A 13,607-nucleotide genomic window follows, 5' to 3' on the forward strand; every position below is an offset into this window, starting at 1 on the left:
CTATACCCCTTTCCTATGGAAACACTATTTCTAACTACACAGAGGTAAAAACTACAGAATCACTAGGATTTTACAGTGAAATAACTAATGCATGTTCATTATCCCACTGTAAAAAAACCCACCTTTTTGGCAGTGAAGACATGGCCCATGTGTCAAGTCAGCATGGGACTGAGCTGCTCCATTCTTCTGAACCATCATCTTACCAAAATACTCCAGATTATCTGATGGTCTCACAGCAACCTCTCATTCAGAGCAGCAGTGTATCCCTTAAAACAACCAATAACCGACCACAACCCCTGCCTTCCCCCACTGCCAAGTAAGTGCAGGTGTGGGGTTAAGCATCTTCTCCTTAGCAACAAATGACTTTCATGAAAAATGAGGCAAACCTGCAAAAAATGACCTACAGTTAAACTTCACCTTGCGGACTGAAATATCTGTTTCTAGTAAATACAAGATATTCATGTCGAATACTTAGTGATTTAACACTGATGTGCAGCAGTTGGCATGACACTTTGTTGTAATAAATAACTCCCTAGGTGTAATCCCTGTTGTAGGAGTACCCATGGGTCACCTGACCCAAAAAAAAAAAAAGAGCACATGACCAATATTAGATCTGTTATTGTCCTTTGAAGAATCATTGGACCACATTTGTGCTGTAGTCCATAAAGACTAGAGCATTATTATCATCCTTCAAATCCCTTCGAGGTGTCCCTAGCCTCTGTTTGCCAAAAGCTGGGAATGGGCGACAGGGAATGGATCACTTGATGATTACCTGTTTTGTTCATTCCCTCTGAAACACCTGGCACTGGCCACTGTCGGAAGACAGGATACTGGGCTAGATGGACCTTTGGTCTGACCAAGTATGGCTGTTCTTATATTCTTAAAACTCTTCTTTTCTGTGATGCCTACAAAACACCAGACAATGGTTAGGGTGTTGGTGTGCTGAGACCACTGCCTCTTTTGCTAACCAATATTGTCTCATTGTTACCTTTTACTGACCCATTGGTCAGTCTGGGTCCATCTGTTCTGGACTGTCCTATACTTAGACTGTAATCTCTCTGTGGCCGGGAACATCTTTTTGTTCTGTTTTTACAGTATCACAGTATAGTTCTGGTCCATGCCTACGGCATCTAGGTGCTATGGTAATGCAAATAATAAATAATAGACTATTACTATTTCACAGCAATTCCTCCAGCCAGTTGAGGTGCAAGACTGATGTCCTCCAAAAGGAATTGCACCTAATCCTTCTCAACTGGAAAGATGGTGGCCATGACATTTGGCATTGGAGTCAAGAGACAAACCATCAGGTCCCCATGTGCTTGGAAGAACTAAAAAAAAGTATAAAGTAAAACGTAAAGAACAAAAAATTATAACTATTAATATTTAGAGAATCCAGAATAATCCTTTTAAAATAGTTTATTTTACTACAAAACCACACCAGAACATGAAAGTCGCCATATTTAAAAATCAGGCATTCTTATCAGAGGGTGAAAAGAAAAATCCTGTAATGTATAATTGTGCAATATTATCGTAAGTAGACTAACTATAGCTGTGCACTTTCCCTTTGGCTCCCTACTTGTTGTTATAGCCAAAGGAGAGCATAAGAGGAGCACTGCTATTTTTTATGAAGAACAAATGCCAGGCTGTCATGTGGCCTTGTGTGTGTCTTTCTTGGTTTAAGACATCAGTTATATGGAACATATTATAATGATATTCAGGGCCCACGCAGCTGTCATTATAATCAATCGCCCCCTGAATTCAACAGGAACAGGATTGAAACCTAATGACTTGTTTCTGAGCTCATATACATAGGTGCAATTCCACTGAACTAATGGTGTAAGTAGGATCAGAATTAGTTCCAAAGGCTCCAATCATGTGCACTTGGACAGCCATTCAGGAAGAAGGGTCTGCCCATGTGGATCCAATTGCAAGACCAAGACCAAAATATGTAAAAGATGCTGAACAACAGAGGACCTCTGTGGCATTCAGCAGAACTTGCTGGATTGGAAAAATGAAGGTTACTTACTTGTAACTGGAGTTCTTTGAGATGGACTCTGCATACTCACACCCATGGAATGTGCCAACTGGGTGCAGCAGGACTGTGGAACCTTCTAGTAGTAGTGCCCCTTAGGAGCACCTTACCCCTCTCCTTCCCTCCTGCCACAGTGCTTGAGCATGCTCAAGGGGCATTGCCATAGAAGGGGAGTTGGCACCACTGCCGCCTCAAGTCCTTTCAACCGCTAAAGTGGATTACCAAACTACAAAAAGAACAGGAGTATAATGGCACCTTAGAGATTAACTAATTTATGAGAGCATAAGTTTTTGTGGGCTACAGCCCACTTCATTGGATGCATAGAATGGAACATATAGTAAGAAGGTATATATACACACATACAGATAAGTTGGAAGTTGCCATACAATACAGTCTAACACAGTTGCTACTCTGAAACCTACCAAACTACAGAATCAGGACTCCACAAGGAGCAGGTAAGAAGGGCAGGGAGCGTGAGTATGCAGAGTCCCCAACAAAGAACTCCAGTTACAAGTAAGTAATCTTCATTTCTTCTTTGCATGTCCTCTGCATATTCCCACTCGTGGGATAGTTTGCCAGTGCTGCCCATTATTAAGATTGACTGACACATCCTATTATAAAGGCCTTGTTTTCAGGTGTTTATAAATTTACCAAACTTCAACTGTGTGGGCTGAAATTTTGCCTGCTGGATGCCTGCCACAGGCTGAGGTATTCAACCAAATTAGTTCAACCATTTCTGAGAACAAGGCTAGGGAAAAATAATTGCTTTGCCTATATTGAAAAATTTTGGTAACCCTTTTATCTGTTCTATGCTGGATTCAGAAAAGTTAGTGCAGGAAGGCTCTGTGCCACTGAGAATCCTTGCACAACAGAGAGATTTATTCTAGGTAATGAAGAAGACAACCCTAACAGTATTTGCTACGTGAGTCAGTTTTAAGTAGCAACAGAACTCTGAAGAAGTTCCACATCCAGAAGCCACTGAATTAGAGCACTCCTTGCCTGCCCTGACCATGTACTCTTCCTAGATAGAAGCACCAACCTTCTGAGCTGTATGGGCAAGCTATGGCTCCTCCAGTAGAGGGGAGATTGTAGCTGCTTTGTGCCAATGGAATTTCATCCCCTCCTGGAGTTTCCACAGCTAGAACCTCGGTTAATGTTGTCTTTGGTAGACCCTGGAATGAACAAGCCCACTGTACACGTCGTTATGTATATAACAGGGCTGTCTGTCGCTTTTAGGGCCAGGAGATCCAGGGATCAGCCAGCACTGTTCTAGAGAGAAGCCCAACAGCCAGGTGCTGGGAATCAGCCAGCCCAGCTGGAAAGTATCTAGTGATTGGGTTTGATTCCCAGCTGGCAGATATAAGTGAGGTCCCTAGCTCCAGAGAGAGCTGAGAGTATATTCTCCTGTGGCTGTAGCAGAAGGCTGCAAGAGGACAAGCTGGCAGAGGACAAGCCCCTTAAGCTACCAGAGGGACCCACAATTTCTGTCAAGAACAGGACTGTTGCTTCTTGTTATTGTTCCATGTTTCCTTGTATTTGTGTGTTGAAGAACAAACTGAGCCCCAAGGAAAGGGATACAAATGGAATTGGGCTTGGCTGATTGTTTGTCCTAGGCTGGTGATCAGGTCCAGCAGCCTACAATATACTATTGCACTTATAATGTGAGATAACATAGCGCCCAATTTGATACTCTAAATCATGATGAATAGCACTTTATTCCACAAGCAGTCCTGATGACTTCAGTAAGACTACTTGAGAGAGTAAGGGTGTCAGAATCTAGCCTACAGTAAGTGTATGGCTTAGCTCTTCAAGAAGCAGCTAAAGCTTATATGCAAGAGCACAGAATCAATGGAATCTAGAAACCTTAAATGAATCTAGACTTTTGTGTAATTAAAACATCAACCTTCTTATACTAAATGAACATAAGTGTTGTGCATAACACCAAGGGGGTGTCACCCACTTTTTGAATTCAATTCTCTTACGGTACTGAAAAAGATCCCTGTAAAAGGGTGCATCTGTTACATTGCTGAGCTTTATTCATCTGTGTAGGCAGTGCAGAAATCCCAGGTTTCTTCCCTTGTGGCCCCTAATGAAAAGGTAGCAAAAGGTCTGAGAAGCAAGTTCAGCTGTATGTAATTGGCCAGCTAAAGACAAGTGAGCTGACAAGAGTAAAGGAGTTTTATAAGACTTAATGATCCTTTGTCCTGATAAGTTTGGTTGGCTTGACGCCACAGTCCATATAAAAGGGTAGAGTTTTCTCAGCATCACACAACTCAGATAAACATAGGCCCGCAGTCTTAGATGTTCCCCATTTTTAAACAGACAGATGATGAATGATTCGAACACCGGTTTATTATTCAAAACAATATCCAACATCACAATTTTCAAAGATTAGGGCAAAGATAGCTAGAAATTGTACAAAAAAACAAGCCAAACCAAAACAAAAAAACAACCCCAAAAGCTTTCTCCCAGAACTAATTTTCTACTTCAATACTTTTCAAATGTTCTATTTCTAGAAATGGGGGGCACACCTCGACTGTCACAATAAAAGTAAACATAAGTAAATTACCAAACTAAAGTATCAAGTTAGCTTTGTTAAGACAAAGCCTTTAAAATAAAAGTCTTTTCCCCACCCCTAACAACTTAACAGAATGCTGTACAAGAGATAACAGAATGCAATTAAATGGATGTGAATCAGATTGTCTCAGTAATGAGGACCAAATTCTGCTATACCCAAATTACTTCCATTAACCTCATGGGAGTTGCATACATATAAACAAGGGACCAACATGACTCCTAATATCATTTCATGAAGAATGAGGAACTCACTCTTTTTTTAAGACCATTTCAAGTCTTTAGTTATAGGCAGCTTTTATATTTTAGCTTTAAAACTGGATCACTTTCTCTTTTAACCGTGTCACCAATCTACAGATAAGAGACTAACTTTAAGCATCTGAGTATCCCATTGACATCAATCCTTAAGCCTTTGCTGTACTGGGGCTTGAATGAGTACAATTGTACCACACTGTATCTTTTCCTTATTTTTCCAATGTAAGTGACATTATTTCTACAGAGTAATAAAGTTGTGAGCACAGTTTGATGAACTTACAGAAGGTAAAAATCATCTGAAAAACTGTAGTTTAAAAAGGAATATTTTGCGGCTTGCACAGTTGCCAATCTCCTTTCTCTCAGCAAGCTGTTATTTCCAGAGCACCAGGGCCAGTGTTCCACAGGCTGGCAAGCATCAAGGTAGAAACAACTGGAGTTTGCCATCCAAGGTGGCTGTGGTGAGCTGTAGTTCAAAAAGAAAAGAACACATGGCTTCAATGGAGTTCTTTTCAGTGAGTGAAGTTTTCTTAGATGAGCAGTGACATGAATTAAATACATTTAGGAAGTATTTAAGCTACTCCAATAGCTAGAGGTCCAGAATTCATTTTTAAAACAGTTTAAGATACAGGTTTAATTAATCCAAGCTAGTCTGAAAATTCCATTTTTATTTGGATTTTTTCCCCAATTGGCTATTTTCAAGTTTGGTGCAAAATCAGTTTCCACATGAACAGTTGGAAAACCAAATTATATATATATAAACCATGCAGAAAAATCAAACAGGTAGGGGGTGTGGCTGTGAAATACTAAAAGTGGTGAGTGAATGAAAGAGCTGTAACAAATGATAAAGGAAAGCACTCAGTATTAATAAAGGTACAAATGAACGTTTTGCACATGAACTAATTTTCACTGGTGTTAAATGCAGTATAAAGATTTCCTCTAGCTGAAAGAACACTAAAAAAGGAACAAACTTTTTTTTTTTTTTTTTTTTTTACAGAAAAGATACTTTAAAAGATGTGCATTTAAGAGCTCTACATTTATTCCTCACTGTCATCCTCTCCTTGGTAATAAAACCAGAGTACACAGCACATTCTACAATTGCATAAACAGAACCTTGAAGCGCAGCTGTGGTCAGAAAAGTGATGTACAAATGGCACCTGGTATTCAAGAGATCTACACCGGTTGTGTATCCAGAGTCATATCTGCTGATTTGAATGACAAAAATCTAATAGTCTATAATCTACACTGTAGCTTGTGCTCTAAGCAATCCATCAAGATTGCTCTCACCAAGGTCACTATTGTCTCATGATTGGACAAGTGACATGGCTCAAGGCTCTAACTTTGGTTGTCTTCTCTTCTCCCTGTCCTTCAGCATCCTTTTCCGCTATCATGATTTCAACCACCACCTCTACACTAAAGACTCCCTTATCTATTCTATACCCATGCCTTCTTCTGTTAGTTTCCTCATCTATGACCTACTCTCTATTGCATCTCCATGAATGTCAAACCAAACATGGCGAACATAAAGCATCCTCTGGAAATCCTCACTTCTCTCTTCCTCTTCAACCATCATCAATAATTTCACTATTCTTGTCATCCAGGTTCACATCTTTGTTGTCCTTTGACCTCAATCTCTCCTTCTCTTTCTATACTGTCTATTGCTAAATCTTATTATGTCTTCCTATATAACATGGCCAAAATCTGCCCTTGTCTCCATGCCTACTGCCCTAATCTGCTGTCATCTTCACTGCTGCAAGCTCAAAACACACCACACCGTTTAAACCTATGCAGCATGTTGCTTCTAAAATCATATGCTTTACCTGCCACTCCAACAGCCTTCTGAAAGTCTCCATTGGTTCCCTCTCTACTTCTGTATCTGAATGTTGGAACGACGACAAGTAATATAAACTATCTGTCTGTTCTAGCCCTCTTCCTCCCACATATCCTCTTACCCTCCCATGTTGTAATATGTTGAATATAAATTGTAAAATCCTCAGGGCAGAGATCTCATGATTTTTTTAATACACATAATGCATACCACTGCCTATGGCAGGTTTCAGAGTAGCAGCCGTGTTAGTCTGTATCCTCAAAAAGAACAGGAGTACTTGTGGCACCTTAGAGACTAACACATTTATTTGAGCATAAGCTTTCATGCATCCAATGAAGTGAGCTGTAGCTCACGAAAGCTTATGCTCAAATAAATGTGTTAGTCTCCAAGGTGCCACAAGTCCTCCTTTTCTTACTGCCTATGGCGTTGACCAATATGTCTCACTGTTCTCCATCTGCCTGTAGCCATCTGTTATTTCTTGTTTTACACTTAGATTATATGCTCTTTGGGCAGGGAGTATCTTTTTGTTCTGTGTTCTTTGTCCTATGCCTAGCACAATGGTGTCCTGCTCCTTATGTGCCATAATTGGGGCTCCTAGGTACTATGGTAATGAATGCGATAATAGTATGGTGCTATATGATGTAGGACAATAACACAATATGCTATTATTATAATTTACTCTTGTCAGCACTGCAGAACCAACTTAGCTCCAGGAGTTTGAGATAGGATTAAGTTAACCATTCAGTAGAATAGAATCTAACTGAAGAATTCTTATTGCTGGTGATGATGTATGAACCAGAAAGAAACCAGTTTCACTTTCAAGGCCAGCAGCTACACAAAAATGTCAAACTGACTGAACTTGATATTGAATTATTCAAAGGCAATAAACAAGAAACATCATAATACAGTTTTAGAATAACTTTGCAGGGTATACCTAAATTGGAAGGATTGATCAGTTTCAAAGAGTTGACACTCTTTCTATAAACCTCCTCTATTTTCATTGACAAAAACCACACAGCTTTTGAGAGTAAAAAGATTTTGAAATTCCAACAGTTTCTTTCAATCAACACTGATGTTTACTTATGCAGCAAAATGGTTTATTTGCAAACACAGGGCTGGGAAAAAAAGTCCTTTAGGCTGAGTCTGCCATGCAACTGAGCTGTTTTCCAGTTTTACATTCCATTGCTGAAGGATATGACAAGCCAGTGACGGAGAATTTCATCCCAGCACGTGAACGATCTTAAAAGAATTAGAGACTAGTTCTCCAAATTCCCCAGTGAGGCTAAATTTTGTGCAGTTTAGATGAAAAAAGTATTGCTGGTCTAAGCTTCTGCAGGCATTTCCAAATGTCAACAAGAAAATTATTTTTCCATGTGTGCACTCCCCTTCCTACCTCCCTGACCTCCCACACCATGTAATCCTTATAGTTTCATAAACAATGACTAAAAATGCAACACTATTTACTACAAAGCTGCCAAGTTTGAGCCAGCAGCTGAAAGAAGATTTGTACAGGGCTGGAAAAAATGTACAGGGCTGGAGCGAGATCAAGAGTCTGTATTCATGAGTCACGTTTGATTGAGATCTGGTTTATTCTCATAAGAGAATTAATTTATGCAAACTACCACAAAACTGGCATTTAAATGGCATTTCCACTCAGCTGGTGTACATTAGCACAACTGGTAGGCAGGGACTGGCTGACACAAGAACTGGAAAGGGGATCTGGAGACACTGCTCACTAGTTTGAACCCAATCCACATTGGAAGAGAGCAAAAGATGTTACCATCTGTCCTCTTTACTGCAGCCTATATAAATTGAGTTTGGTGGCCTCACTCCAGTTACCAGTGTAGACAAAGTCCCACTTCACAATTGGCAACCACATCGGCAGTCTCAGCAGACAGGCCAAGGATGGAATGGGTACGGAGACTGAACTCTTCTTGTCAGGGCCGGATTAACCTTTTGTGGGCCTGGTGCCAAACATATTTGTGGGCCCCCAAGGGGCAATGGAGCATGGCGCGGGTGTGGGTAGGGGGGTCAGTCCCCAGAGCGAGGGGCTGGCCAGGGACATGGTATGGCAGGGACGGCCCTGCTCCGCCCAGCCCAGTGCGAGGGCACTATTTACAAACCAGCAGTTGCCAGACGCACAGTGGCCTGCCTGGCCCTGTGCTGCCAGCATACCCCTTCCCCTCAGGGGCAAGCCATGCCATGCCACACATGCCCCCGCCCAACACTGGAACACCCTCCCCCTCCAATTCCGTAAGACCAGAGGACCCCCCCCCCGGGCCTGCTGTGCCCATCACACACACCCCAGATCCTCCCACAAATGCACAGCGCCCTGGCCAACACCACCCCTGCCCAGCCCCCCGACCCTCCTCCACACCCTGCCTCCCAGCTGCACTCACCGGCCTCTGGCAGGCGACTGTGTCTGGCGGGCTGAGCCGCCAGCTGCAGCGAGGGCTGGTCCCGGGGTGTGAATTGCTCCCACCCCTTGGGAGTGGTGTGATCAGCCAGGCCAGGGCCTGTCCCAGACGGGCTCCCTCAGGACCCACTTGCCTGGAGGGGCCCAGCCAAGCCCCCCACACTCCTCCCCCCCGCCCCGCACAACTGGTTGAGACTGGCCATGCTCCTGCACCAATCCCAGGTAGCTCAGCTCCAGGGAGACAGGTGAGGCCCCACAGGTGATGGGAAGCAGAGATTGTCCAGAGCCAGAGGTGCACTGGGGTCTGGCCAGGGAGCAGAGAGGAGCCGGCGGGTGGGGCTAGGGGGTGAAGAGAAACCCTCGGCCGGCTGGTGGGCAGGCCGAGAGGAGCAAGTGTTGGGAGCCTGCGGGCTGGTGGGGTCTCAGGGCACAGTGCAAGCAGAGCAGGCCAGGGCCCCTTCTGAGCATGGGCCCGGCTCCATGGTGCCATTGTGAACCCGGAACTGCCTCTTGCACTTGAAGATGGTGCATCCAGATCAGAACTGAAGCACATTAGAGGTGCTTGGGGGAAGCTTGCACTCAGGGATGTAATGCTGTTTATATGTCCCCAAGCACTAAATGTAATGTGCCCCTTCCTACACAACACAGACATCCCCTCTTTCCATGCTCTACTCTTTTCATTACTCTTCAGAAATTCCCATCCTAACCCATTCTGCTTGTCCCCGCATACCTCTAACAACACTGTCTCTTCTCTTTACCACTACCATTCCCAAGTCCTTGATGGCTCTGCCCTCTCCTTAATGGTCCCTTGGTTTCTCAACCCACTTACATTGGTGGGAGATTAAAAAAGGCTTCCTCCAACTTCTGCTACTCCCCTGGGTGGATAGTTGCCTCTTCACATGTGCTGCTGTGTATGGCTGTTCCTAGAGCCACCACTGGTTTTAAGAGGTGCAGTGGGAAGACAGTTTAGGTGGGCAGGAAGCTTTAAAAGAAGCCAGTGGCTGCCAAAGGAGCTTCTTGCAGAGAAGATAGGTGCTCGGCATCCTTGCCTGACTCCTGATGATCCTCTGCTTTCCCTGTTGACACTCCCAGTTGCTTCTCCTCCACCCTTTCCTTCCACAGGCCAATCAGTGGCAGAGGAAGGGGAAATTCTTACCATATGACACTGCGCACTGTGGCTCTTGTAGGGCTCTGCAGCTTCATGGACCCCAAGCACCACTGGGGTATCTGGGACACAATTTATGTCAGTGTTGCATAGCTGCTTTCTGTCTGTCCTCCCAGGACTGTTGATAAATAGACGATTTCAGTATCCAAGTATGTCCATACAGCACCTTTTAAGAGCAGTGAATGAGGAAACCACTGCATGTTTGGAGGTTCAGTTCAGGTAGGCAATCAGAAGTCCACATGATTAATTGTAACTCATCCAAGCCTCTTGAGTCTGCAATGTTTTCTTGTCTGTTTCAGGTAATTCTATATGGTATCCTCATTGTAGTGCCCAGCTACTTACTGAGCTAGACATTGTTCCAGAAATCACAAAAGAATGATTTCTTGTCAGATTTTCACCATTTCCTGCTTCCAGGCTGGTGCATGGAAATTATTTTTTTAAAAGTTATACAAAATACTCTATCAAATCTCCTATAAAGTTGGCCAGTGTTACAGTACTAGGATTAAGGGTAAAATTTTCAAAAGCACCTAAATGATACAGGAGCCTAAGTCTAATTAGAAGTCAATAGGTCTCATGAAAAAGGGACTTAGTAGCCTAAGTCGCTTAAACACTTTTGAAAAATTTATCCTAAGTCAAATTTTACCCTAACGTCACCTAGTGAAATCATAAAGTATCATTCTACTCTGAAAACACAGTATATTAAAAATGACACCTTACTTAAAAGACCTATCTGTGAGTATTGAGACTCTACTCTGTTGACTTTACTGATTAATATATAGTTTTGCTACTTTTATTACAAAAAGCATACGATAGGCAGAAAATACAGCTTCAAGTGTGTGTCCTGGATTCTATCAACAGATCTGTAATTAAGATAAAACTGCAGATTCATTGAAGATCCATGTGTGTGTCAGAAAGAGCCCAGCTTGACTTTCAGACTCTATGACGAGATTACACAGCTAGAAGTTAGAAAAAAAAGGTATCTGTGAAATGAGTACATTTGTTGTGGAAATCACGGAAAGACAGAGGAGCCCAGGATGACATTTTGACAGAATGTTACTTTTTTCAGAGTATACCTACATTTTAATTAATAAAACACCTCACTACATTTTGGTACAGTTAATTGCAGTTTGTACTAATATAGATCATGGAGGCTACTGAGTGTTCAAGGCACAGCTCCTTGGATAGTTCTGAATCCAGACACTGGCAGCTATTAAAATTAGGGATGAGAGAACATGCTCAAGTATATTTAGAATCTATTCAAATTTTGAACAAAACATTCAAGCAAAAGAATCAATGTTCTGTGGACAAAACTTCTTCAAATGTATACCAGTGTGTAGTTTAAACTACTTTAGCAAAAATCTCACAGTAGACAGAGGATCAAAGAGTACTTCCCATTATTCCTGCATGTGCAGTCAGCACGGAAATGTAACAGTAACAAAGAGCAGAACAAAAAGTAGCAATGGAAGCACTAACAGGAAGAAAAGCAGCAAGATAAGGACTGAAAAACTGAAGGTGTCTGGAAAGATTGAGGCGTATTTCTCAGGCTCACAAAGTGTGACAGACCCAAATGAGGGGCACAATCCACACACACACAAAACTTAAAATGATGTGTGATTCATACCTTTAGTGTAAATAACTAACACTTCAGTTTCAGGATTATGCAAATGTTTTTCAACAATAAAAGTGAGGTGATATCAAATTTATGTGGAATGTAGGTAACCTTGCAACTCAAATGTGCAATGTCCTTTGATATGATGTAAATTCAGCTGGTATAGCGAGATGACTGGTTTTGCATCTGTTGTTCTGGCAGGGGCTGCAGACATATCTCCATTGCTACAATGATCAAAACTGCCCCGGGGTGCTAGAACTAGGGGTGCTGCCACTCCCCTGGCTTAAAGTGGTTTCCACCATCTCCAGGGTTCAGTTTTGATCAATGGCTTTCAGCAGCCCCACTACAAAAATTGTTTCATACACCAATGCACCCCCCATAACACCTTTCAAGATCCCTAGGTCCTACACATGCTTATTGCAACATGTGGTGTACCTTATCCAGTGCTCTAAATGTCCCAATAGCAACTATGTGGGTGAAAGTAGACAAATCCGACACTCTCGGATGATCATTGGCTGTCCAACATCTTGACAGATGAAAGGAGATGTGACAAAGTCGGTCCATCAGTGGTGCTTACCAATGGTATGGGAAAAGAGCCCGATGTATGAGTGGCAAACCTTCCCACAGTGGCTACAGGTCCATCTGCCAGACAGGCTGGAGCATACTCTGCTTCCTGGCTCACCTGTGGGCCTCAGCCTGGGCTCTCTGATGGCTCTGCATGGTGACTGCATCAGCCTTAACCTGGCTTCTCCAAACTGAGTGATTGTGGGCAGGATTTTCCCAGTTTTCAGTGGACTGCTGAATTTCTTGAGGCCTTGCTTGACCTTGTCGCGATATCAGAGCTTTGGCCTTCCTCTGCGTTGCAGGCAGTTCTTAAGTTAGCCACAGAGCACTGCCTTTGGCAGACAATCTTGAGACATGCGCTCATGTCCCAACCAGCGAAGCCTGAAAACGTCCTGCATAGTCCACATAGACTGTAGACCAGTTCTCTGAAGGATCTCGTTATCAGTGATCCGTTGGTCTCAAGTAATGAATGAATGAACTCACACAGGAAAGACAAAGACAAAGATAAAAGACCAAAACACCCTATCACCTGTGAGCGAACACTTTTCACAAAGCGATCACTCTGTATCTGACTTTTCAGTCCTCATCCTCAAAGGAAACCTGCACAAAACTTTCAAAAGACAAGCCTGGGAACTTAAATTCATAACTTTGCTAGACACTCAAAATCATGGACTGAATAGAGACACTGGATTTATGGCTGATTACAATAATCGGTAAACCACTAACAACACTTCCCTCCTCCCCCGGCTACTTTTCTCCCTCTGCCCATGACTGGAGGCACGTTAATGGGCCACTTCACCTTGAATGGTCCTTTGTATGTGTTAACTACATATGCTAACCAATCTGTTCAAACATTGTATATAACAGTGACACTTTGAATTAGTTTCCCAGACCTGAAGAAGAGCTCTGTGTAAGCTCCAAAGCTTGTCTCTCTAATCAACAGAAGTTGGTCCAGTAAAAGGATATTACCTCACCCACCTTGTCTCTCTAATCTGTAGTATGTGATTAATGAGAGGAGAGAACTTCAATTGGTGCAGCAGAGATTTCGCTTGGGGACATATAGGAAAGACTGGATGCTTATCCAGACTGTGACAAAGCTCTGTCCTTGCCTCCATGGGTCCCGCATTTCCTGGCGGATTTCGCCAGCCTCAGAGGCTCACTGTGACC

General features: G+C 42.8%; 1 protein-coding gene across 3 annotated transcripts in view; it reads right to left on the reverse strand.

Moving 5' to 3' along the window:
- Positions 1 to 4,362: 4,362 nt before the first annotated feature.
- The window catches only part of WDR27 (WD repeat domain 27), a 193,691-nt gene continuing 184,446 nt past the window's right edge, over positions 4,363 to 13,607 (reverse strand). Inside the window, exon 25 of one of the 3 annotated variants that reach the window (XM_043543238.1) lies at positions 4,363 to 5,324. In XM_043543238.1, coding sequence (XP_043399173.1) covers positions 5,277 to 5,324 — 48 coding nt within the window. In that variant the 3' untranslated portion in view covers positions 4,363 to 5,276. The remainder of the gene's footprint in view (positions 5,325 to 13,607) is intronic. The other 2 variants (XM_043543237.1, XM_043543239.1) reach the window with 2 other exon arrangements.

Source organism: Chelonia mydas, chromosome 3, assembly GCF_015237465.2.
Source record: "Chelonia mydas isolate rCheMyd1 chromosome 3, rCheMyd1.pri.v2, whole genome shotgun sequence".
NCBI lineage: Eukaryota > Metazoa > Chordata > Testudines > Cheloniidae > Chelonia > Chelonia mydas.